The sequence below is a fragment of the Cyprinus carpio genome, chromosome A19 (assembly GCF_018340385.1).
Source record: "Cyprinus carpio isolate SPL01 chromosome A19, ASM1834038v1, whole genome shotgun sequence".
Taxonomy (NCBI): domain Eukaryota; kingdom Metazoa; phylum Chordata; class Actinopteri; order Cypriniformes; family Cyprinidae; genus Cyprinus; species Cyprinus carpio.
The window spans coordinates 22,282,397-22,309,344 of NC_056590.1; the positions used below are offsets into that span (position 1 = coordinate 22,282,397).

At 36.8% G+C, this 26,948-nt stretch overlaps 2 protein-coding genes across 2 annotated transcripts; both read left to right on the forward strand.

Annotated features, from left to right (window-relative positions):
- The first annotated feature begins 1,336 nt into the window (after positions 1-1,336).
- On the forward strand, positions 1,337-15,019 carry LOC109067525 (dyslexia-associated protein KIAA0319-like protein). The gene is made up of 23 exons (XM_042777076.1): positions 1,337-1,493; positions 2,973-3,099; positions 3,238-3,355; positions 6,340-6,668; positions 7,001-7,256; positions 7,395-7,499; positions 7,576-7,673; positions 7,770-7,857; positions 7,986-8,078; positions 8,818-8,950; position 9,146; positions 9,192-9,419; positions 9,517-9,640; positions 9,744-9,876; positions 10,733-10,881; positions 11,050-11,201; positions 11,464-11,602; positions 11,898-12,057; positions 12,313-12,455; positions 12,543-12,660; positions 12,762-12,857; positions 12,955-13,043; positions 13,574-15,019. Exons 3-23 carry the CDS (start codon positions 3,259-3,261, stop codon positions 13,768-13,770), a joined length of 2,928 nt encoding a protein of 975 aa, XP_042633010.1. The 5' UTR covers positions 1,337-1,493; positions 2,973-3,099; positions 3,238-3,258; the 3' UTR covers positions 13,771-15,019.
- A 1,028-nt stretch (positions 15,020-16,047) lies between these two features.
- Positions 16,048-26,421, forward strand: LOC109067533 (adenylyl cyclase-associated protein 1-like). Its single transcript, XM_019084456.2, has 13 exons — positions 16,048-16,203; positions 19,046-19,153; positions 19,474-19,574; positions 19,677-19,754; positions 20,967-21,110; positions 21,744-21,829; positions 21,925-22,030; positions 22,116-22,284; positions 23,260-23,432; positions 23,698-23,821; positions 23,919-24,001; positions 25,016-25,159; positions 25,247-26,421. Exons 2-13 carry the CDS (start codon positions 19,048-19,050, stop codon positions 25,328-25,330), a joined length of 1,398 nt encoding a protein of 465 aa, XP_018940001.2. The 5' UTR covers positions 16,048-16,203; positions 19,046-19,047; the 3' UTR covers positions 25,331-26,421.
- Positions 26,422-26,948: the final 527 nt, after the last annotated feature.

The window sequence follows — 26,948 nt, forward strand, 5'->3', positions numbered from 1 at the left end:
CATTTATGTGTACTGCCTCCAGATGTTTCCTCGGAACATGCAGCATTCTGTAAGCTTCCTGTTTATACTTCCAGGATATGTCCGTTTTATCTATGGCTTGAAAGAACTATATGCAAATACTCTACTTTGGCACACCTACTCATTCATTTTATTATTACTGTTTTAGAAAAACAATAAAATCATTCAAACTATGAAATAACACAAGTGAAATATGTGAATTATGTAGCATGCAAAATGTAAATGAAACAAAACCATCTATGTTTGTTCAAAAGCCACCCTTCGGCTAGATTACACACTCTTGGCATTCTCTCAGTCAATTTGTAAGAGCACTGCTTTTTCTTTGCCATCTTTTCCAGTTCTTTCTTATAAATTTATATTAATGTTATTACTTTTTTGTATTGTATTTTTGTTATACGTATATACTATTTATATTTGTCTACAAATTTCACACAGCCCAAAGTCCAAACCTTTACTCTATTACTGTATATATGTACATAAGCTTGCATTTTACCCTCTGGTATTTACATTAAACAGAGACAGATGGAGGAAAACAGGCCACAGTCAGAATTTCCGTGTGGTGTAGTGTTCTGTATGAGACTGTTTAGAGCTAGAGCTAAAACTCAGCAAGTAAGAAAGACAGCGCTCTCTGGTGTGGTGAAATGATGTCTACAGTATGATTATTAAAAATAACCATTTCGCGTACCATATATATAAAGTAAAATAAAATAGGGTTATCACATTTTTCCTACGGTGAGAATAAGCAGTATTTTATTTTATTTTATTTTATTTTATTTTATTTTATTTTTGGTCTCATGAAAATGGAGCCACAATTATAGTTATAGTAATTATAGCTATTAATTCTATGGAATTAAATTAATAGAATTAAACGTATAAAAATAAAAGCAGTTTTTACAGGTCAATTTTTATACATTAATGGTTTAACACATATCTTAACCCTAACTATTATATTGACATTTAAATAATGAAATAATAATGCATTTTTTTAGGCATTAAAGATTAATAAATTTTCTATGTTGTAGCATATTATGTTTTTGTTATCTTACATATTATGTTAATCATATATTTGTTTGCTTGTTTGTTTGTTTTTTGTTTTTTGGACATGAGAAATTAAAATCGGAAGTGACGTTTCGGAGGATGATTTCGGCCATGTTTGTGAGTGGCATCTTTATTGATTTATAAAATGAATATTATTATTACATCTCTGTTATAACTCTAACACTATTGGTAACTTAATATAGTCATGATTATCATTAAAGTTTCAGCTCTATTTTGCGATCGAACTGTAAACTTTCAAATTGACAACTCGGTGTGCGGGGCGGAAATGCGCTGGTTCGCTTTGAGCTCTGGTGTGTTTCCGGCGTGAAGGTGTGATTGCGAGAGATTAATGACCCAGTTCGAGATGAAAACAGGTCCTGCTGCTGGAGGGGTGTAATGTCATTCTGCGCTACAGAAATCTGACTGACAGTGAGCAGGTGAGTGACATTATTTTACGCTGATTATCACTGAGCGCAACACATCTATAAATATACAGAGTCGCGCAATGATGTTCGCTCATTCGTGAGTTATCATATCCAGTAACCAACACCAAAGTAAACAGCTGTTAGCAACATGTCCATGGGTTGTCCACCGGTAATAAACAAACCTACATTATACGCGCGAGCCTCAACCAATCATGCATGAAAACCAGCAAAATAAACAATATCGACGAGATGTGACATTTTTGGGGTTACAAATGCAGCATGCAGCTGTGCGCAGTGTGAACGCTTACAACTTGCAGGTGAAACAGTCAGTGTATTTAAAATCGCATTTAGATTCTGAACTGACATGCGAATTTTAGGTTTGATTTAAACAGCGAATGTGATTAATGTCATCCTTTACATTATTAACTGTTTACCGACATATTTAATTTCCCTGTCGCTCAGTTAAATGATAGTAAACTCCGCATGCCCTCCTACGGAAACTAATCCCCGGAGGGTTTACCACGGGTGAATCCGTTTACACAGTGCGTTGTACTGTATTTGTGTTGGCGCAAAAAAGGCATGTGATGAGAGTTTGCCAGCCCGGATCTTTATCGCTTCCTTGTCTTGTTCAGAATACAGTCTTAAATGCGACGCGTCAGCTTTGACTGTCAGGTACAGTACTGCTCACCGCACGGTCGCGGCGCGTTGAACTAATTTGGCTGACAGACTTGTCTGTCCATCATAACATCAAAACCAGTATGCTCTGCTAACTCTTGGTATTATTTTGAAATGAATAAACGGCAGAGGTTCATGTAGAAAAATGGCCAACGTGTTAAAGGAATTGTTCATTTCTTTCTTCTATGAAAAACAAAAGAAAGGCAGAGTGACAGCTTAAGTCACCTTTCGCATTCATAATGTGTAAAATTATGCCGAGAATGAAAAATGACCACAACTGTCATTTCTGTCAAACATCTCCTTTTGTGTTTCACAGGAGATTGAAAGTCATATACAGGTTTGGAACAATAAGCCGGTGATTAAATGAGAGAAGCATCATGTTTGAATCGTAATCTCTTTATTCATTCCTTTGCATTCTGATAATGCCAGCCATTTTTTGTTTGTCGTTTTGAGAAGTTGTCATCTGAATGTTGTACTGTTTGTGAAGTAATATAGTATAGCTTGAAAGAAAATCTTTATTTAAGGTTTGATATTTGGGAATGTTATTTTTCATTCTTGTGACATATTTATAGCCTTTTTAAACAGTGTTGACTGTCTAAACAAAAACAAACATACAATCACACTATATACAAAAAAATATACAAACATACATTTCATATATCATATATTATTATTATTATTACTATTAGGGTTTGGCCGATAGACGATGCCATCATCCATTGCCGATGGCTGACAGATATCGCGATGTTAAGCTGATATTGTGATTCCTCCCGTGAATATGAATTGTTTGTAACAGAAATCCCTGTATTTACACAGTGCTGAGGTGCCATGCGGCTGTGGCTTCGGGAGGGGTTTGTGTGGATGATTTTTCATCTGTCTGCTCGCATCTCATATCATTTGCCTCCCTGTATCACTGGGATTTCTGTATCGTTTTTAGGGAAAGGTATGACAAACATTCTAAGCAACTTTACAAGCAACTTAGTTGACTTAAAGCAAACTAATGTGTGTTGTAGTCTATGTTTTTGTTTAACAAAGTTCAGGTGAATTGGCTGTATGACTTTGGTGTCTTTTTCTTTTCAAGGTCCTCGCGCTTAGTTGAAAGATGCCCAGTGAGGAGCCAAGGATGCACAGGTTGAAATGGCCCGTCCGATTGACCTCACTGTGCCTGGGCTGTCTGTGTTTTCTCTGCTCAGTCTCTGGTAAGCAGGTTGTGTAGATTTTTTTTCTGGAGATGTCTGTATGAAATAACTCATAATCAGTGGCAGAAGAATGGTTAAAGCACATGTGTGCAACAGCACAGAATGACATTAAAAAAACACAGCTATAAATATCAAAACTAAAAAACACTTGTCAGCATCATTAATCAACTAGTTGGATGTTGGACAAATAGTCAACTGTTGGGACCATTGTTGCATGTATGAGTATATATTTGTGACTTGTTGCAGTCATGAGTGATGGCACTGATTTGGAGGGAAGCATAATGGACACTCTGTGTTCCTTTTCACAAAAGGGGGGAAATTGCACAACAGGCCCTTAGTCCCCCACCCCAAAGAAAAGCTGCATGGGTGGGGCTGTGTCTTGCAGTTCGAATTTCATTTGCTAGCCCATAATAAGCAACCCTCTGTTGTCATGGTTACAGACTTTATAGACAAAGCAGTGTCTTTGAAGGGATTGGGGAAGGGGGTGGATGTCTAACTGGACTCTGACTTCCTAGAACTTGTTAGAGCTGACAAGTGCAATGTGTTAGTGACTTGTATGATAAACAGCCTTGTCTTGTGGTAGCATGGACAGGCATTATATCCCATCACATCAGGGCTAGATGTGAGTCTACATTGCATGAGTTGTCAATAGCCTATTGTTCTGAGCTCCACTGTTTAGCTTATGTGCCCTATTTTAGAATTTAGAATATATTTGCCCTCATCGAATGCTCAGTTAATATACATTTTTTATATTAAAAAAATACTACTAATAATAATATTGTTTATTATTCATTTAATTTTTTTTATTGAACTTAATAAATATTGAAAACTTAACACCTAAATGCAATAGCAAATCTTGTAATATACAGTGCCCTCCACTAATATTGGCACCATTGGTAAATGTGAGCAGAGGTGGCTTTGAAAATAAATTTGCATCATTTATCCTTTTGATGTTTCATTCAAAAATTCGGAAAATTCTTGCCAATCAAGTAAAACAATGTAAACTGGGGAAAAATCTCATTATGAAATAAATGTTTTTCTCTAGTTCAGGTTGGCAACAATTAGTGGCACACAATTATTGCAACGTCCTTTTCCCAAGAGTACAGCTCTGAGTTTTCTTCTATAATGCCTGAAGAGTTTAGAGATCACCTGACAAGAGATCAGAGAACACTCCTTCATACAGAAATCTCTCCAGATCCTTCAGATTCTCAACTCCACTTTGACTCTTCTTCTCTTCAGTTCACCCCAATCATTTTCTATGGGGCTCAGGTCAGAGGACTGGGATGGCCATGGCAGAAATTTCATTTTGCGCTCAGGGGACACATTTTTGTGTTGATTTACATGTTTGTTTTGGATCGTTGTCCTGATGGAAGATCCAACAATGGCCCATTTTAAGCAGAGGCAGTCAGGTTTAGATTTTTATCTGTTGGTATTTGATAGAATCCATGATGCCATGTATCTGAACAAGATGTCCAGGACCTCTGGTAGAAAGATAGGCCCCCAACATTAAAGATCCAGCAGTATATGTAACTGTGGCCATATTGTACTCTTTATCCTTGTTTGCATTAAATCCATCTGGTGGGTTTGCTGCCGAAAAGTTCTTTTTTTTTTTTTTTTTAATTTCCAATAGGCGTTTGAAGTTCCAGCTGTGTTTGATAACTGAATATGCTGGAGTTTGTTTTTGGAAGAGAGAGGAGGATTTTTCTTGAAACCCTCCCAAACAACATGTGGTGACTTAGAGGCAGTTTGCTTTTTTTTCTTTTAGGCTTTCTGACCCCAAGACTCAACTAATCTCTGCAATTCTCCAGCTTTGATCCTTAGAGAATCTTTGGCCACTCAAACTCTCTTTCTCACCGTGCAGATTTGTAACATCTTTAGCTGATTGGAACTTCTTAATTATTGCCCTGATGGTGAAAATGGAGGTTTCCAATGCTTTAGCTATTTTCTTACAGTCATTTTCTATTTTGAGAAGCCCACCAATCTTGTTCTGTGTATTAGAACTATATTACTTGGTTTTACTCCTTATGATGCATGATTAAAGGAATTTGGCCTTTGTGTTCCTCATAATTATATTCCTGTGGAACATGAAGTCATGGCTGGACAATTTCATGCTCCTAAGTCACCCTGGTGTACTAAAAAATGTAAGTATGAATGGGAATATACTTCAGAGATATTTCTAGGGGTGCCTATAATTGTGGCCGACATGCATTGTAAAAAAAAAAAAAAACATATTTCATAATCTGAGTTTCCCCCTCTTTCAGTTGTTTTACTATAATTGAAAGGTTAGAATGTTTTGAATGAAAGATCAAAAAGATAAATGATGCAGATTTATTTTCTCAGCTGCCTTTGCTCAAATTTACCAAGGGTGCCAATATTAGTGGAGGGCACTGTATGTACATGGCATGCATACACACACACACACACACACACACACACACACATATATATGTAGTACACACATACAGTACAGTTTTTTTTTTAATAAGAACTGTTAATTTGCAGCATAAGTATACTGTCTGATATTAGATATTTAATTGTGCATGCTCATTTCCTATATTTTTAGTGGGAAGTCGTGGCCTAATGGTTAGAGAGTCGGACTCCCAATCGAAGGGTTGTGAGTTTGAGTATAGTTCTCTCTCCACCTAGACTTATTTTGAGCAAGGCATCGACATTTTGACCACTGCTTGTTGTTCACAAACTATTTATTTGTTTGTTTATTTATTTGTTTATTTATAATGCTTGTTTTAATTTTCAATATTAATATTTTTTCATTTAATATTTCTTATTTAATTTAATAAAAAAACTATTTATTTGTTTATTTATTTGTTTATTTAGACAAAATGGTGTAGCATATCAGCCATTGATCAGTTATCCTGATATCCCTGTGCATGCATACTGTCCAAAACAGTCATATTTAGTAATCCTTTCTTTTTCTCAGGTCTGTTTTCCCCTTGTTAACCTTTTTTTTGCCTTGTATGTCTCAGGGGTTTCAGCCAGCATATGCACAGTAACGGGTGGTGTACTGGGTATTCACTGGAGCAGCATCATTGGTCTGGGCTGGCAGCCCGTGGCAGTGGATGGGGGAGGGCCTCGGTGCTGGGAAGCCTGCTGTATGAATCCCGCCTGCGGTGCTGTGTGGAGTCTTGGTGGTCGCTGTGTGTTACTGGCCTGTGCTCGAAAAGAGGGCTGCTCCATTATGTGGCTTCCTCAGCCACATAAAAAATCACTGGGGCTTCTGCAGCAGCTGAACAAGAGCATGCGCAGGAAAGCTCGAAATGCTGAGGACATCAGAGTAATCAGGGAAACAGAGCATGTAAGCTGTATTTTATGATCTCAAAGGACTTTAACAGTGGGTATTGTTAACTAATAAGTGCATGCTAATAAATGTTTAAACCATTTTCACTGAAAATATGAGTATACTTATGACCCTTATTCTAATGTTGATGAATCTGGATTATCTGAGTTAGTAAATGAGACACACTATCCTAAAGCATAAAACTGTTGATTTAAAATGAGGGATTTTTTTATTTATTTAGACAAAATAGTATAGAATTTTAGTATCCCTGCCCTAAAGGGTAATTTTACACTTTGCCTCTTGATTTGAAGCATATCACTGTGAACTAACAAATATTTTCACCCTCACAGGAAACAGAACAGTACTTGTCTGTGAAACCCACAGCGCCACTGACCACATCCAATGGTGTAGCTCCTCCACATACAGCCAGTGAGACCACCATCCAGTCCACCAGTGGCAGTGGAGAACAGGCGGCTGTCTCAGCATCTGTGCATAATTCAACACTGGATACAGACACTGAGGATCATTCAGCATTGAACAACAGTGATCAGTCACCACAGTCCACGTCTGACACCCCTTCTGTGATTCCACCAACAACTCCAGCTGGTACATCATACTGCTCTCTGTAATTGTGTTATTGTACTGTATGCATGTACCAGTCTTGTGAGTCTTGCAAAGTAAATTAAAAATACAGCAGACTTATCTGTGATGTATTAAAATCTTGTGTAATATCATTTGTTTTAGTAACAGTCCGAGAGCTGGTTGTGTCTGCTGGCAACAATGTGGAGGTCACTTTACCGCGCAATGAGGTGGAGCTCAATGCTTTCGTAGTGCCAGCACCCCCTACAGGTACTGCTCTAAATAAGCCATTGCAATTAGATCTCCTCCTTGATCTTTGTATTCATTTCTCTGTTAATTCCTTTAGGAGCTAACTATGCCTTTGACTGGCGTTTGAGGACACATCCAAAAGACTACAGTGGAGAAATGGAGGGTAAACACAGCAAGACGCTTAAGCTCAGTAAGGTACATAAAAAATGGATCTTTCATTCTTTAATTGTCTGAAAGGCTTGACTTTTAATATTCTAAACATTCCTAATATTCCGAACATGTTTCCCTTAGCTGACAGTAGGCCTCTATGAGTTTGAACTGGTAGTGGATGGTGACAATGCTCATGGGGAGGGATATGTCAACGTTACTGTCAAACCAGGTAACTTTAGTATTGATGTACCTGCTAATTGTATGGGACTCAGTTTTCAGACTTGTGCGCTTGTTTGGGAAGCCCGTATAAATGTCACATAAAATATGTACACGTCCTGTGTTTCTTGCTTTCTGTAGAGCCACGAGTAAATAAGCCACCTGTTGCTGTGGTTTCTCCAAAGTACCAGGAGATCTCCTTGCCTACAAGCTCCACTGTGATTGATGGCAGCCGTGCGTATCAGATTTATTAAACCGATGTTATTTTATCCTTATAATAGCATGTTTTAATGTTTTTGTAAAAAGGCTCTTATGCTTAATGATTTGATCAAAAATACAGTAAAAACAGTAATGTTGTGTTTTTTTTTTTTTTTTTTTTTTAAAATCACATTATCACAATTTAAAATAACTATTTTCTAAAATACAATACTACAAAATTCAATTCACACCATCCATCACAAAGCTACATTTTCACCAGCAATTACTCCCCTCTTTAATGTCACATTATACATTTTTTCCAGGATTTTTCTGATAAATAGAATGTTAAAAAAACAGCATTTTTTTAACTGTCACTTTTGATCAATTTAATGCATCCTTGATGAATAAAAGTATTAGTTTTTTTTTTTTAATTCTTACAGACTGCAAACTTTTGAACAGTAGTGTAAGTTATGCATGTTTGCTGCAGAAATCGGATTGACAGTACAACAGTTCTGTAATGCAAATATGAGGTTTATCCTAGAGCTCCACCATTAATAAAAAGAAAGAATATTGAAGACAATTGGTTAATTGTGAAACTTGCAGTGACAGCTTTATTGTTTATAATGGCAATATCAAAATAAGTGTTTTAATGTAAGTTCTATCAAACAGAATATCAGACAAATCTTTAAATATCAAAAAAGTCTTTCAAGTTCTCTGTGGTGGCAAAGTGTAACTAATGAAATATCTGTGATCATAAATGTCTTGTGTTTCTTAGAGAGTACTGATGATGATAAAGTGGTGTCGTGGCATTGGGAGGAGGTGAAGGGGCCGCTCAGAGAGGAAAAGGCCTCGGGTGACACTGCTATTCTCACTCTCACCAACCTGGTCCCTGGTAACTACACCTTCAGGTATGTCTTATCCATCTTTTCATTCACATTTTGACCTGTTCGTAATCTTTTCTTTGGGCCTCCCTGTAACTATTTTACTGAAGGCTTCAGTCTTTAGGCAGTAATCAGAGAGCTACTGTAAAACCTGGCAAACCAGTCTGTCCTCAGGCAAACTATTTAAAAACACTCAAATATAAATAACACCTGACCCACAAGTGTGTTTGGAAAGGTTGTTATGCTATATCTATTTTTCCTTCAAAAGCTTACAGTGACTGACTCGGATGGAGCTCAGGATTCAACCCAAGCCATGTTGTTAGTCAACAAGGCCACGGACTACAGGCCTACAGCTAATGCAGGACCCAACCAAGTCATCACATTGCCACGCAACTATATCACACTGTATGGGAACCAAAGCACTGATGACCATGAGAATCTGTCCTACGAATGGTCACTCAGTCCTGAAAGCAAAGGCAAGGTGGTGGAGATGCAGGTACATGAAAAACACGATGCTATTTTAAATGCCAATTATGTTTATTATGTTTGCCAAGAGTGGATTAGTGAGCACACCTATGTTTTGTTCTCTATAGGGTGTGAGGACACCCATTCTGCAGCTGTCTGCCATGCAGGAGGGTGACTACACCTTTCAGCTAACCGTCACTGACTCGTCTGGCCAGCAAGACACGGCTCAGGTCACTGTCATTGTCCAGCCAGGTATCTTTTTAAATACAGAGCACTCTGATTCATATTTAACTTGTATATCTGTTTTTGAAACTGCTATTTGTGCTTGAGCACACTGTATGCAAAATCCCTCCAGAAAATAACAAGCCACCTGTAGCGGATGCTGGTCCAGACAAGGAGCTGACGCTGCCTGTTGATCGTACCACGCTGGACGGTAGCAAGAGCAGCGATGACCAAAAAATTGCCACGTACCACTGGACAAAAACCAAGTCAGTTACACATGCACACTCTCCCTGCATATATCTTTCTGTGTATATTTATAAATCTTGAACTTCTTAAATGTATAAAATCTAATTTTTGGGGCTGGATTTATTTAACAAATTTTTACAAAACACATTAATTTAGTATATTTCATACGTGAACATACAGTTGGATTGAGTAAAATGTTGGATTGAGTAAAATGTATTTATTTAAAAAAAAAACATTAATACATTTACTCTGCAAAGATTAATTAAATTGATCAAAAGTGACATTAATGTTAAAAATGATTTCTATTTCAAATAAATACTGTTCTTTTGAACTTTCTACTGATCAAATAATCCTGAAAATAATGTTTCAGAGTTTCCACAAAAATATTGTGCAGCACAACTGTAAATGTTTCTTGAGCACAATATCAGCATATTAGAGTGATTTCTGAAGGATCATGTGACCCTGAAGACTGAAGTAATGTCTGCAGAATTTTTTCATTTTAAATTGTAATAATATTTCACAATATTACAAATTTTTCTGTATTTTTAATCAATTAATTTTAGTCTTGGTGAGCAAAAGAGTCTTTCAAAAACATAAAAAATAACCAAACCCCAAACTATATTTGTCTGTGCAAGGACTACAGTATTGATCAGCCACAAAAGTGTAATGTCTTTATCTTTATTTAGGAGCATGTTTATCATAATATTTTTCATATTATGAAATAATTTTTTTTAACAATTTAATTAATCTGCATTTATAAATAATTTAATATTTTTAATTGATTGACAGCATTACTTTTTTGTATTAAATGTCTAAATTAGTAATGAAACTAATTTAACTGTAGACTCATGGTTTTATTTCTTGATGGTGTTACAGGGGCCCAGAAGGGGTGAAAATTGATAATGCGGACACTGCAGTTGCCGTGGTGACTGGTCTGCAGGAGGGCGAGTACATTTTCTCACTGACAGTGACAGATGAAAGGAAGCTGGAGAATTCTGACACAGTCTCTGTCATTGTCAGAGAAGGTGTGTGTGTACTTAATTAAATCCAGGGAAATTTGATGTGGGTGTTAGTAGACTTTGTTAGAAGACTTGTTCATGCAGTTTATGAGGGCAAGTCCACAGTCAACCTGTTCTGTGGTTGTCTGTTTGTAATATAAGAAATAATTTTCCTTTTTGCTTTTTTCAAATCAGAGGATGATCAGCCACCAGTTGCCAAAGTGCTGTCCAGTCCTCCGATCACTCTTCCCATCCGTACAGCATTTCTGGATGGTTCTCGATCATCAGATGATAAGGGTAGCATCAGCTACCTCTGGACCCGTGAAGACAGCAGCCCGGCTGCAGGGGTCAGTACTGTTCAGTAGAGCGAAATTTATACTGGCCGTGCTCCATACATTCAAATGACACTCATGGCTCTGTGGAATATTCAAACAGTCACACTGTTTGTTCTGTGTAGTGACAGAAGAAGTGAGACCAGTTTATTTGGTGCCGTTTCTTAGAGTTTGTTCCCTAAAGATATGGTAATTGCACCTGAATGAGGAGTCATACACCAGTACCGCAGTGATTGGGATGCTATTGAAATGTGACCTGTTTTTTTTTCTCTTCCAGGATGTCCTGAATAACTCTGACCACCAGGCAGTGCTTTTTCTTGGTAATCTGGTGGAAGGGAAGTACACTTTCACCCTGACTGTAACTGACAGTAAGGGAAAGACCAATACTGATAGAGGCACTGTAGAGGTTCGACAAGGTCAGTATGCTTGTAATAGATAATCACATAAAATGAGTATTTTTAATAATGTTGCATTAACATATTCCAGCATGCTGCTGAAGCTGTGTAAGTGATGTGTAAAGTACTGGTACTGTACAGTGTTGATGTATTATATCATACTTACATGGCATTTTTCATGCTTTAAAACTCTATCATAAAGCTCTATTTAGTCATATATATATATTTGTATTGAGACAAGATTTATAAGGCTAAAGGAGCCAATATTAAATAAATAAAATATATTTAATGATATTATTCTCTTGTTGTTCCTCAGATGTTCATGAGCGAGACTTGGTGGAGCTGATCCTGGAAGTTGCTGTGGCTCAGGTGTCCCGCAGACAGAAGGATATGCTCATCAGGCAGGTTGGCGTCCTGCTGGGTGTCCTGGACAGTGATATCACTGTTCGAGAGATAAGTGCCTTCAATGAGCATAGGTCAGTCCAACTTAACGCAAGTTCAGGCCTCATAGACAGTGCTAAACTTAATGCCCACCTCAACAGATCTGATTATATTTTACTCATGCAAACATTCATATAAATAAATGGAACATTCGTTTTGAAATAAATGTTTAAAATCATGCACACTCACATGCTCCAGTGATAGCAAAAGCCTGACAAAAGCGTTTTTTTTTTGGGTTGGGGTTTTATACGTACATTACATATATATGATGAAATTACTTAATTTTACAGCACTCGCTTGGTATTTCTGGTATCTGGAGGTCCTGGACGACCTCCATTGGCCGGCCATAGTGTTGCTATGGAACTGCGCAACAAATTTCGCAAGCAAAAAAATGAATTCCTTATCTTTAGGGCCCGGCGAGTGGACACAGTTAGTGAGTATTCTTTAAATGCTTCATTAACTCATTAATTGTAGCAGTGCCCATCGCGGGTCTCTTATCGACTGTCTGATCTTTCCCCAGTCTGCCAGCTGAACTGCTCCAGTCACGGGGAATGCGATTCCTTCACCAGACGTTTCTTGATCCACAATTTATTCATTAATAATTTATTCAATACTTATATCAATTATGCTGAGAACAAACTTAATCAAAACACACTTAAGCAAAACATTGTGTAGGGAAGCTGTGTTAATTTAGTTCACATGAGGTTTGATGGTCTGTTTATGTTGTTGGATGGTTTCTTTCAGAATGGAGTGTATTATATGTGACGATTGCATCGTTCATGATCGTGGTTGCCATAGCGACTGTAATATGGGGTATTGTGTGCTGTTGTCGAAGGTAAGGGTTAGATGGATGATAATCTGTTTATTATTTGTAGCAGTTTTTTAATTCATGGTTTATTGTTTATTAAAATTCTGCATGATGTCTTGAGCAGACGGAAAAGCAAAGTGAGACGAAAGAGCCGCTATAAAATGCTGGAGGGGGATGATCAAGAGACTCTGGAATTACAGTTACCAAGACCTGGTAATAAAATCACAACAAAAAATGAAAATAATTATGTGATCAAGGTTTTAGGGATGTCAGTTGCTGAACAATATTTTAAATAACTACAATTTAATTAATTGAAAAAAATTCATACTTTTCAGCAAGGATGCATTAAATTAAAAAAAATGACAGAAAAGATTTTTATTTAAAATAAATGCTTTTTTTTCAACTTTCTATTTATAAAAAAAGAAAATATGCATCACTGTTTCCACATAAATATTAAGCAGCACAACTGCTTCCAACATTGAAAATAATGAAAAATTATACTCAAGCATCAGGATATTAGAATGATTTCTGAAAGATCATGTGTCACTGAAGACTTCAGTCACATGTTAAAATATAAATCATGATAGTACTGTTTTACTGCATTGTTGATCAAATAAATGCAGCCTTGGTAAGCATAAGAGACTCCTTACTGGCTTACTGATTATTTTACTATATGATACATTCTCCATCGTAAAGATACTTATCAAAGATACAAAGATCTTATCCCTGTCTTATTCCTCCAGGTCGCATGAAGCCAGTTCCTGCTCCCAAATCTTCTGCACTCATGCACTCTGATTCTGATCTGGAAAGTGATGATGGCCAGGCAGGAATCCCCTGGTCTGATCGAGAGCGTGGAAAACTCCTGCCACCCCAAAACGGATCTCTGCGTAACGGCCAATGTCCTCATAAACCTAAAAAACCAAGAGAGGAGCTGCTTTAACACACAGACCAAACCTTTTGTATCGCACTAACACACTGTTCACCCCTCATCCACTACATGTGTCATGACTTTAATTTCGGAGGGACTTGCAGGATGCCATGAATGACCTCTGCACCTGCATACCTGGGTTTAATCGCAGCCCAGTTTGAGCTAAAATGAAAATGCATTTAAACCTGAATGGTGGAAAAATGTAGAGCGGTCATGTAGAGCCATGCACCTCAAAAGACAATGAGAATGTACTTGCTTTACTGCAGAGATACATAAGCCGATATATGTGCCAGCAGCAACTGGAAAGGGTTGGGTATTTCAGAGTAGCTCTCTGAGAAACTTTTCCCCACCAGACTGTCACATCTCACCGCGAATAACTGAGCCTGCCTCACTGTCCCCTTTCTATGAAGCTTCCTGATATGACAGGCAGCCTGTCACATCCAAACACTGCCTGGCATGTCTATTAATTTGTATATTTTTACTTGTGGTAATAATGCAGAGAGTGAGTCCTAAGGCAACCAATAATGCCATGTTGTATGACTGCATGAGAAGGCAAGATTTTACTTCCCTCGTTAATTTTCTTTTATGGTTTGCATGTATTAAATTAAGATGTGTGTGCTACTCTGTGGTCTTGCGTGGCTGTATGTCAAAGGTGCGTTTTTGCCCCTTTGCCACTTTTAAACACCAGCAAAATCGACGTCTGCAGCATAAATAGCCATGTTTGTCAGGGGTTTAAGGAGGGAGACTGTACACTGGAAATTGCATTGGATGTTGCACTAGGGCCAGTCGCTTACCCCCCCTCTCTGGTTTTTGAGAATGAATATGACCGGATGGGGTCTGGCTGGCTTACTCAAACTGGATTTAGCCACTAGTCAATAAATCATGTTTTTGTTACACTTGGTTTGCATAAGTACTGCATTTTACTCTGCATTTACTTTATTTTATTTTTTTATTTATTTTTTTTTCATCAGAAATCATCAGTCGGTTTTAAAACATTTTCAGCTCAGTCTTTTGAGATGAGACACTTCAGTTCCAGTGTTCCCTGATGGTTTGTTATGAAGAGCTGAATGTTATCTAGATGATGTGTGTGCGATTTTTCCCCCCACATGTCTGAGTCTTGCACATTTTGAATGCATGGGGGAAAATGAAGGGTTTTTAATCCATGCTTTTTTTGTGTGTTGTTTTTAGTGAAGAATTCCCTGTTTCATGTGAGTTGTTCTATTAACTGGAGTAAATAAAAAGAAAATATATTTACAGCTGTCTTTTGTTTTGTTGTACTTTATTTCTGTCCTGAACTTAAGTCTTTAACCAAAGCCTCTTATGATAGTACACAATTTTTGTAAACCTCACCTTACAGGGCAGTGTTTTAGAAAAGCAGTAAGCAAGAACCAAACCACATGTTTGCTGCTTTAAATGGAGCTTAAACTCATCTGAGACCAAATTAGATTCCATCTGCCTATATTTTTGATTTTAATTATTGTGATCTGGATGAGCATATAACTTCTGTCATCTGCAGAAAAAAACTGCACAGAATGTTATTGTTTGTCAAATTGATTATAAAAAATAACTAAGTGCAGTTATTTACTGACAGAATTTTAATTTTGATGTAAACTTTTGTTGATAGTGTATATATATGAGGAAAATAGGATACATTATATTAAGCTGTCCTTTTTACAGTATAATTATACAATTAAGGGTTTGGTTTCGGATTAGCTGTTTGTAATTTTGCATAATTGTGCTATAGTAAGTAAAGTAAATGTACCATGCATAACAAGGGCACTGTAAAATAAAGTTACTTTAAAAAAATGTGCTAAAGTTTGGAAAATTAGCGTTGGAAATGCCCTGGTTTAAAGCACAATGACCAACTAATGCCAAAAAAAACTGCCCATTTATTGCTAGTCAGTGAAAGCATGCACTTGTTATTCCATGCACTGTTTGGACAGATCAAAATCGTGGCATCCACACTTCCTGTTTGGCCAACAAGGATCTGAATCCCAGATTTATCTTCCCCTCCGGCTCTAAAAATATTGTTGCCCAAGACTTCAAGTGAACAGGAAATAAAACATAATTATTACATAATTGTGTCATTTCTTATCACATGGTAGACTAAGGGGAATTCGTTTTATGAACATTACATCTAATCGCCTACATTGACTGGACTCATAATAATAATAATAAGCAAATACATTTTCGTACTCAGTCTTGAGTCTTCCTGTTCCTGCTTCACTCTTTTTCATCACTTTATCACACATTCGTTCTCTCTCTCCTTTGTCCTTATAAGGAAGTGGAGCAGTTGGTGGAGTTTGGGCGGAAACGGCGCGCGGTGACAGCTGGGAACCTCAACACGCTCATACAGGAAGAGAACGCAGACGAGGAGCCCGTAACACACCCATTCACCATCAAAGACTACAGCTAGGACCAGTGTAACATTTCTCAGACGTGACGGTAAGGGGAAAAGGCCGAATGCATTGCCTGTATTGTTAGATATCGGTGTTAAGCGACTTGCCGGCGAAATCTTTTCAAGACACAGCGCAGATCATAACCGCTGAAACAGGCATCGCTCGCGCATAATATTGACAAAAGCAATAAATTCTCACAGTGGCATTAAGCCGTATGAATAAAACGAGTTTCATCATACAAGTGCATGTATGTAGATTTCATAACAGCAATGTTATGCGTCGGTTGGAAAAGTTCCTGATCTTGCAGAGCTCAGCAGCGCCTAGTGATGCGAAGTCTGACTCGCTTCTGCGAATCGGTTCTTTCGAGTTTGTTTCAAAGAACCGAATCAAACATTCTGCGATTCTTTTGCGTCAATACGTCATCACGTGTTTTAATAAAGTTTTTTTATTAAAAAGAACTCGCATTTCGCATGCGTGATTATAAAACTCTCGTGCAAGCAAGTCGTAAACATTTCCAGTAACAGTGAAGTTTATTTGTAGAATTACTGGTAGGCTATTTAGCTGCATCCATTCACATTCTTGATCACCGTTTTACAGCTCATTCATTATTCTCGGTTTTAGTTTTTGAGTTGTTTACTCGAAAACAGTTTTGACCGATTCAGTTTAATTAATAAATTGGTAATCCCATTCCCAGTCTTGTGAATCGGTTCAAGTGATTCACTGAAATGATCCGACTCAAACGAATACTGAAAATCGCTACAGCGCAAATGAAGGAAGTGAGGCGGGCATAAAGTGAACGCAAGCTCGTCGCGATTGCTACATTGTTTCCGTATTCATGTTATTTTCTATAAACAATCGCTCTGTATTGTCTGACTGAACGCGCGACTGTGTTTCCCGGCTGGCCTGATTTAGTCAAATCACATCACATCAAATCTACTGGCTTGCCTCTTGCCTCGTATCCTATTGAAATCCTGTTAATGGCTTAATTGCTTGTCATGAAAGCCAGTGGACTATTGGTAGTGTCTTGTATGTTTGATGAATGTGGCACATCTCTTCTTGCACTATGCCGAGAATGGAAGCTCTATGGCCTAGTTTTACTAGTCCTGAAGCATAAATGACCCGTTTTTATGTCCAGAAGCACAACTTGCACCCTTATGTTTGACGTTCCAGTGTTACTTCTGAATGTGCTGTAGTTTTCTTTATCTTATTTTGATATGTTTATCTATCGGGTGTTACCTACAGAATTTAGAGCAGGTGTAATGCAGTGCTTCTATACTGAAGCACAGCAAATATTGCCTTTAGTGTGTCTTAACTATTATAAGCTGGGTTTGAAATAAACACCCAGTTGCACACTAAATGTGGGTGAAAATCAGCCATGGTGGGTAACACATCAACTCACTAGCCAGTTTAGGTTATGATTAATAAGTTATGTCCTCCAACCTGGAGCCTCCAATCTTAGCAGTGATTTTGATAATCTGGTTTGTTTATTTTATTTTCATTTTGGCTAGTAGAAGTTCTGAATGGCTTGGCTGGAAACTTAAAACATTTAGTAGCCTTATTGGCTGGTGGGTGAAAAAGTTAATTTCAAACCCAAAAGATAAGAAGTTTAGATCATCTCATTTTCTTCCTAGGTCTTCCTAGGTTTCTTCAACAATTGATACTCAGTCTGTTTTTTAGGAAGAGGACATTAGGAACTGTTCTGAAATTTTTACCAGAGGCAAGACAATTTGACTACTCTAATTTGAATGTGAATATTTTCTTACAATGTGAAAAAAAAGGGAGAGGAGAAATTTGAATCTAGCTTGACTCCTATCTTCTCATTGCGGTTTGCAATAATTGCTAACTTTATTATATTTGGCAAAAGTTGAAATTCTGCAAATCATCTGTTTCATTTGCTCATGTGTTTTTGTTTCCTCAAAGGTGAATGTGCTTCTGTGATTTTAGTCCTGTGTGATCAAATGTTTTGTTCATTCCAATTGCCTGAACATTTAAAAAAAAAAACAGCTACAGCTGTTTGTGGTCACAGAGGAATCTGGTATTATTTTTATAACAGTATTGTTAACTAGCTTCCTCAATCTTTCACATTTTCTCAATACTAGTGCAATTAATGTATCCATCATGAACTTCACTGTTAATAGTTTTCTGCTGTAGTTATAATGCAGTCTTGGGAAATGTGTGTTTCCTCTAGGAGTTACATATAAGTGGGATTTCCCCCCCAGTAATTGGTGCAAGCTCTCATTAAGGGCAGGTGATTATGTGCTCATATGGATACTTGTACATTTCCCAGAAGAGCATTCAGGTGAAGGGAGGAGTGAGTCAGTGAGCCAGATTCACATATCAGGTTTCTGTTACGTAATGTTACCTATTTAGTGTGTGCGCATGTGAAGGGGCAGCAAAAGAGGGACTTGCCCTTTGAAAGCTGCCCAGAGCAGGCAAACAATTCTACATTCCTCCTTTTTGTATATTTAGAGGTTTGGCACATTTTTCCCCCCTCAATTGCAGATTTTTGTTTTCTCCCTGTAGCATTTTTGTGGGACAACATGTTATGGCACGTCCTGCATCCTCTCCAGACTCTGCACATTGTGCATCCATGTTTTCTTTCTGTTGACTTTTTATGCACACTTCTGCTCTTGTCCCTGAATTTACCATAAATGAGTTGTAGATTAAGTAAATTTATGGAAGTCAGAATACAGTAATACCCTTTAAAATTGTCTATTTTGAGTATACGTCTATTTTGTAAATGTATAATATTAATCTTATACAAATGTATCTGTGGGTATGTTTAATTTTTTTTATCACATCTGATTACAGTGATTTCTGTATAACCTTCTTGTTTCTGTAATCATTGAGGTGTCCCTCTCTCTCTCTCTCTCTTTCTCGCCGATCAGGCATGGCAGAGCTGGTGGGTCTAGTGCAGCGCCTGGAGGTGGCTGTGGGCCGTCTGGAGGCCATGTCCAGTTCTGGGGGTGGAGGCGGCCCTGCTGCTGCATCTGGAGGTATTAAAAAATCATCTCTTCTCAAATCATGCAGCTTGTTGAAGATGCATGTACTATTGCTAACCATTTGAACAAAGACATTGGCTAAAAAGCTCATAGACTTACAATGAAAGAGACAAGAATATCATAATTATGAGTGAGATTTCTTTTGGCAGAGGAGTTCTGAGTGGTTTTTAAGATAGTAATTTACAGGTCTAAGTAAGCTCATAGTGAAACTGCCATTGGGGCATGTTCACAGATTGACTGCTTGTTGCTGCAAATGTTGTATTGTGTCTGGTTGGGACATGGTGTAATTCTGCTCTTGTTTTTCTTCTCTTCAGTGGTTTCAGTGTATGTTGAAGCCTACGACAAATTGCTCTCTGGCCCTGTGGCTCAGTACACTGCTCTCAGTCAGAAGATAGGGGGTGATGTCCAGAAGCATGTGCGTAATGCAGCGCTGTCATAATAGCAGTTCCTGAATACTGGCACACATTGATAAATGTGACTCCAGTCAATGTGTCGTTTCCTTTGTTTTGTGTGATAGGCTGAGTTGATGAAGCAGGCTTTTACCTGTCAAAGACAGCTTCTGGTCACTGCCTCCAGCTCTCAGAAACCTTCTGATGTAAGTATCCCTGCAGCATATTATGTTGGGTGTTAAAATAAAACTTGCTACTGCAGTACCATTCAAAATTTTGGTGTTGGTATTAGGGATGCATCGATCCGATACCCAGGATCGGTATCGGCTCCGATACTGGCATTTTCTGCGGATTGAGTATCAGTCAGACGAGAGCGATCCAAATCCGATATTGTGCGTATACAATTCAGTGTTATTGTTGAGCCCTACGAAAGGCACAAAAACATTATAAAGCACCAAAAAGATTTTAGACTTATTCGATTTTATTTGTAAATAAAATATTTCACTAGATTTTAAAAATGTATTGTGCACCCATGATTTTTCTAAAGTATCTTCTGCTTGTGAATTATCCACTAACCTAGTTTATAATAGTATTTGTGTCATGGATTATGATTATATATTTTTTGAGTTGTTATTTTTCATTAAAATGAAGTTGTCTCTATGTAGTAGATTGTGTTTAACACACAAAAGAGTGACGATCAGGTCAACACAGAAGTATACAAATTCTATATTGATTTAAAAAAAAAAAAAAAAACTGCGCTGGTATCGGATTGAATCAGTATCGGCAGATACTCAGAATTTTCGGTATCGGATCGGTTCTGAAAAAATGGTATCGTTTTATCCCTAGTTGGTATGATTTTATTAATGAAAGTTTCTTATGCACAACAAGGCTACATTTTGTTTATCAAAAATACATTAAAACAGTAATATTGTGAAATGTTTTACAATTAAAAATTTTTCTATTTTAATATATTTAAAAAATAGATATCATTTATTCCTGTGACAGCAAAGCTGAATTTTCAGCAGCCGTTATTACAATCTTCAGTGTCACATGGTCCTTCTGAAATTATTCTAATATGCTGATTTGCTGCTTAAGAAACATTTCTTATGATCAGTTGCTGCTTAATATTTTAGTGGAAATATGAATACTTTTTGTGTGTGTGTGTGGGGGGGGGGGTTGAATAGAAAGTTTGAAAGAACAGCAATTAATTACAAATTTTGTAACATTATAAATGTCTTAACTGTCACTTTTGCTCAATTGAATTCATCATTGCGAGAAAAAAAAATGAATTTCAGAGTTTTGAAAAAAACTCTTTCAGAGTTTTGAAAGGTAGTGTAACTTTGACTATAGTGTCATTCATTATTTTTGTATAATTGTCTCATCTCATTAGTCTGTTTCTCTTTGTCTCTGTTATATAGTCTGTCCTGACCTCTCTGCTGGCCCCCGTGTCTAAAGTAATCCAGGAGGTGCAAGCGTTCCGTGAGAAGAACCGCTCTTCACCTCTCTTCAACCACCTCTCTGCTGTCAGTGAGAGTGTTCCCGCCCTCGGCTGGGTTGCCATGGTAAGGCGGAGGGTGGAGTCTGGGACTGTCAGCACTGTGTGTTGCAGTTTTTGTAGTTGAGTTGTTTCTATTGGAGGTTAAATCAATTATGGGACTTTATAACACTTGGGAAGTGTTCTCTAACCTGTTTATTTCCTCATGATGTAAAATAAATAAGAAGTCACAAATTGAATACAAGAAAATTTGCGACACTAAATTTTAAATTAACTTAAATAGTTCACTAATTGTTTCATGCAAGTTAATATCATTTGTAACGGAAAAAATAATTATATAATTAAGTTATATAACTAACACACCAAATGTATATTAATCAGCTAGAAACAGAAGCACAAGTAATCTCAGACAAGTAACCTTAAAAAAAAAAAACCTGAATGGATGTCTGTATACTGATTTTAAAGCACCAGACCTTATGAAAACTAAAAGTAACATTTTGACCATTTCGTCATTAGGCCAACAAATTTGGTGTGTAAATGTTCCTAAAATTTTCTCATCAGACTTTTAAATCCCACAGCATGTACCAAATTACAATGCACAAGAAACAAAAGCCATAATCAGTGCGTATTTAGAATGTTTGTTAATTTCTTAATATTAATAAAACATAATATTATCTTTTTTTTTTTCTAAATGTGTTAGGCACCAAAGCCAGGTCCCTATGTGAAGGATATGCAGGACGCTGCCATGTTTTACACGAACCGTGTGCTCAAGGATTACAAGGAAAAGTATGTGTCTGTCTGTGATGTGAAGCAACTTGTCTGTACACCAGCAAAATGGCATGTTGCTCAGTTTCCCATCTGCCTTATTGTCTTATTTTTAGAGATAAGATGCATGTGGAGTGGGTCAATGCCTATGTGTCCATTTGGACGGAGCTGCAGGCCTACATCAAGCAGCACCACACCACTGGACTGAGCTGGAGCAAGACTGTAAGTCACATTCGTGTGTGTTCAGTTTGTCCCAAATGTTTCTGAAAACAAATTTCCCTAATATTTAAACATTTTGGTTACACAGGGTCCAGTTGCTTCTGGAGGTGCCCCGAGTGGAGGAGCACCAGCCCCACCTCCCCCAGGTCCTCCTCCACCCCCCATGGATTTGGACAAATCATCAGGTGGAGACTCTGGAGCAACCAGTCGCAATGCTCTCTTCGCCTCCCTCAACAAGGGAGCTGATATTACTAAAGGTATTAAATGGGTCCCTGATGTAGTGCTACAAACAGATATGACGTTGTTTGGGAAAATAGGTTCAAAATGTGTCCAGTAGAGCCTACAGTGCACAAAACATTTAGTGGCAATTTTATTGCTTTTTGAATGATGAAAGGTTCATTGCTAAAACATTAAACAGTCCTTTTGACTGATTGGAAATGATGCAGATTGTTTCACTTCATGCACTGCAATGGGAGCATCAGTGTGTGTGTGTGTGTGTGTCTGTGTGTGTGTCAGTGTGTGTGTGCATATATTTACAAAGGTCAATGCAGCCTTCATGATAAAATAGGGCACAGTTACTGCCTTCACTTATGGACCTCCATGAGACTGTAGGTTGTCTCATTTGTCATTTATTATTATTATTATTATTAAATAACCATTATAGAAGTGTTCTTTTAATATCACTGCGATACTATTGTTTTTAATATTTTAAAGTAGTTTTTTTTATATTTTTTTTTTTTAGTTTTTTTTTTTGTTTTTTTCAGTTAAAGTCTTATTTCAAGTAACTTTTTTTTTATATACATATAGTTTGTTTCAGTTTTAGCTAAATAAAAATATTTTACGGTTTTAAAAAAAATCTAATAATTACAATAATTCTCACAGTGAAGTCACTAACAAGTACCCAGTATACTATTCCCATCCCTACCCTTACAATCACGGTAATAAAAAGAACAGTCAACACACAATCTAAGTGATTAATAGAAACACAAAGCCTAATGGCCCTTGTTTTTCCAGCTTTCAGTTGTTTCATTCAGAAGGCTGCACTCAGAGGAAAAAAATCCAACAAATGAAGATTAAAACCAAAAAGAACAATAAATAACAGTAGTAATAATAATAATAATAATAATAATAATAATTGTAATGCAAAATAAAGGGTTTATATTTTATCAGTATTTGTATTCTCTGGCACAGGAATTTATTGAAGACTTGTCCTGTCTTTTAACTCATTTTAGGACTGAAGCATGTGCCTGATGACCAGAAGACCCACAAGAATCCTACTCTCAAAGCCCAAGGAGGTCCTTTACTTTCTGGGCCCAAACCCTTCGCTGCTCGGCCCACAGCAGCAGCCAGCCCAGCCCGCACTCTGCCCCCAGTGCTGGAGCTGGACGGCAAGAAGTGGAAAGTGGTGAGTGAGTCCGTATGCCTTTTATAGTCTGTCTATGCAGCTGAAATTATTTTGGGAAATAACATTTTGAAAGGTATTTTCCATCCGTTTATACATGCTGATAAAAAAGATACTAAGTAAAGATGTGATGTTATAGTTAAGAACTTTCATGACATAAACTAGAATAGAAAGTGGAGTTTTGGGAATCCTTGTGAAGACATGAAGCTGTTTGGCCAGTTAATTGAACAACTTATGCTGATCCTCTTTTTGGCTTTTTCCCCAACAGGAAAATCAGGAGGGTGCCCATGGCCTTGTGATCAGTGACACAGAACTAAAGCAGGTGGTTTATGCCTTTAAGTGCAACAACAGCACTGTACAGGTGAAGGGGAAGATCAACTCCATTACTCTGGGTATGTATGCACTACCACTAGTTCCTCCAGTGTGCACTGTTTTTATATAGGTAGAAAGTTTAGACCTTAGTTTGCTGTTTTCTTGTTTTCTTTTCAGATAACTGTAAGAAATTGGGTCTCGTCTTTGACGATGTTGTGGGTATTGTTGAGGTGATCAACTGCAAAGATGTTAAGGTCCAGGTGTGTATACTTGTGCTATGTACTCTTCTCATTATAAATGTATATGAATGCGATGTATATGCACATTTAGATTTCTTTCCTGAATTTGAAATTTGATCCTGAAGTGTATGGAAGCTTGTTTCCACTGCTGAAAAAAAAAAAAAAAAAAAAAAACAGTTAATCAGACTTTATCTAACAATTTAGCCTTTTTTCCCCTCAGAATTGCTAGGTGTGAACTCAAAAATTTTGGGGGGAAAAATCATGTAAAATGTAAAATCAGAAATTTGAGAAGAATAGTTTACATCTCACAGTTCTGAGTTTTTTTTCTCTGATTTCTGAATTACCATCTCAATTTGTACACATTTTTTACACTGTTTTATACTTTTTTTTTTAATTTTTTTTTTTTTATTCCACCACTGAATAAAAAGTTAATTGCTACTTGTGTGAGATATAACCTCAGAATTGTAAGAAAAAAATTCTGAATTGTGAGATAAAAGGGCGAAATTACTCTTGTTGTTTTTTTTATCCTGTGGCGGAAACAAGCTTTCATAGAAATAAAAAGTAAAAGAAAATAAGTAAAAATAAAAAGTATTCAAAATTTAAAAAAAAAAAATGTAATTTAAAAATTCTTTTTTAAAATGTATGTAAATGAAATTATTTGTGTAAATGCTTTTGACTTTTCAACATTTTAGTATGTGTTTAGGTAAATATTGCTGTTTATTAATGTGTATTAACATAATACATGTTAATAAATTGTATTCTTTTCTGAACTCATTTATTACAAATTCATGTTTTTGAGTTATTAACATCAGTGGTCTAATCACATTTGGTCAGGTAATGAGGCATAATATTTTTATGAAAAGTCACCTTTCATACAGTGAAACATACATTGTTTTCTTGAAAATAAGACTTTTAATTAAGGGTCTTAAATTGAATTCATGTAAACGCCCAGATATCTTGATATTGCCACTTTTTCTTCCTCATTATTCTGTGCATCTGTACCTTTTGAGTGATTGTTCTTCTGTTTCTTTTCAGGTTATGGGTAAGGTGCCAACCATCTCCATCAACAAGACAGATGGCTGCCATGTGTACCTGAGCAAGGACTCTCTGTCATGTGAAATCGTCAGCGCTAAGAGCTCCGAAATGAACGTACTGGTGCCCAACAAAGATGGAGAATATGTAAGTAATGGAGTCATTCGTCTACGATTTTGAAGATTTGTAAGAATAAGAGTGAGTAATTGCTTTTCCATTTCTATTTAATTCCAGACTGAGATCCCAGTCCCTGAACAGTTCAAAACCGTATGGGATGGTAGCAAGCTGGTCACCACAGCAACTGAAATTGCAGGATAAACGAGCTGCTTGTGTGAGACCACCCCCATTGCAGTGTCCTACCTGACTGACCAACGAGCTTAAACTACAAAATAGAATGGAATGTCACCCAGGTCCACTCTCCTATCAGCCAATCACAGCGGCAATCTTCCTTCAGATAGTGACATGACTGCTTGCTTACCACAAGCACTTGCTCAGTCAGTGGCAGGGCTCCATTCTCTTCTATTCCATTGATTTAAAACATTAGGACTTGAAATTGATTGCCAACAGTTAAGATATTTTGGTATATTTTGTTTTGTTCTCTTGCAGCCATACTAAGCAAAAAATGAATGGCCAAAATGAGGAAGCAAGTCATTTTATCATATTTTGTATTTTTGTTGTCAATATTATTATTATTATTTTTTTTTTTTGTATTTTCTGGTCAGGTGGCAGTTTTTGGTGGGGTGGGGGTCATTGCGTTTTCTCTTTGACATATGCAATTCAGATCTGAAGCACACAAATGTCCCTCTTCAGACCACCAATGCAGACATTTACTGTAACTTTATTAAAAAAAGATTTTTTCCTAGGGATAATTAGATTGAAGATTTGTGTCAAATCATAGAGGACGGATTGGAGACTTGCACGATCACAGTTATATTTCCAATCATGACACTGAAACAATGTTTAAAAAAACTAGTTGCTTTAGGAATTCTCATTTCCCTCTTTATTGCATATTGTACTCCAGACCACATGGACATTCCCTGTAATATTAATAAATGAACATTCCATGGTTCATGATGGAAAGGTGTGGAAAGCGTTTTGATGTCTTGAGTGTTTTTGGAGAGGAGGCAGAGAAGGACACAGTGTAACGTTGTAATGCTCATGGTACTATCCATGTCTGATATCTGATGACTATCTGCTGTACAGATACTGGTTTTATATGACCTGTGTCCACCTCTTGCTCTCATCACATTCTTTAACTAGTTCAGACTTTAATTCCAACCTCTTAATCTTTACTTTCCATAAAATTGAGGCCATGAGTATGGAATTTCTTATGTATCGTTTGTCTTTTTTCTTCTTCTTTATTTGGAGTACTGGAGAACAAACATCATTAAAACTGTTTCAATAATTTTTTTCTGAGTCTTTGTGCTTTTATTAAATATAATTGTCAGATATATTTTGTTGCAAGAGTCAAGTTTCTTGCATTTTATGGCTTAGTATTTTCAGAAAGGTGATGTGGTGTGGAACATTATTAAAACAAATAATGGTCCCCAGAATGAGCATTTATAAGACACATCTTTTCAATGCTTTATATATATATTTATTATTATTATTATTATTATTATTATTATGCAAAGATGCATTTCATTATTGAAAAATGATGGTAAAGAAAAATTTTAAAGTATGTTTTTGATCAAATAAATTCAGCCTTGGATAGCATAAGAGACTTTTAAAAATCTTCAAGACCCAAACCTCAAAATCACAAAAGAAAGTCATACAGATTTGTATCGCTTTTATTTATTTTGATACTCTAAATAGAAATTAACTGTCATTAGGTGGCGGTAAATTAATCCATGTATCATTCGTTTGTTGATTAAATATTGAAAGAAGAAATGAGAAAAGAGCTCCTTTTTCATTTTTTCAAAAAAAGAAAAAAAAG

Excerpts from the sequence above, each read along its gene's own strand:
- LOC109067525 (XM_042777076.1), top strand. The coding sequence starts at position 3,259 with ATGCCCAGTGAGGAGCCAAGGATGCACAGGTTGAAATGGCCCGTCCGA. Across the intron at positions 10,882-11,049 it reads CTCTGTCATTGTCAGAGAAG|AGGATGATCAGCCACCAGTT; the intron begins GTGTGTGTGTAC and ends TTTTCAAATCAG. Across the intron at positions 12,058-12,312 it reads AGTGCCTTCAATGAGCATAG|CACTCGCTTGGTATTTCTGG; the intron begins GTCAGTCCAACT and ends TTAATTTTACAG.
- LOC109067533 (XM_019084456.2), top strand. The coding sequence starts at position 19,048 with ATGGCAGAGCTGGTGGGTCTAGTGCAGCGCCTGGAGGTGGCTGTGGGC. Across the intron at positions 19,154-19,473 it reads CCCTGCTGCTGCATCTGGAG|TGGTTTCAGTGTATGTTGAA; the intron begins GTATTAAAAAAT and ends TCTTCTCTTCAG. Across the intron at positions 23,433-23,697 it reads ACGGCAAGAAGTGGAAAGTG|GAAAATCAGGAGGGTGCCCA; the intron begins GTGAGTGAGTCC and ends TTTCCCCAACAG.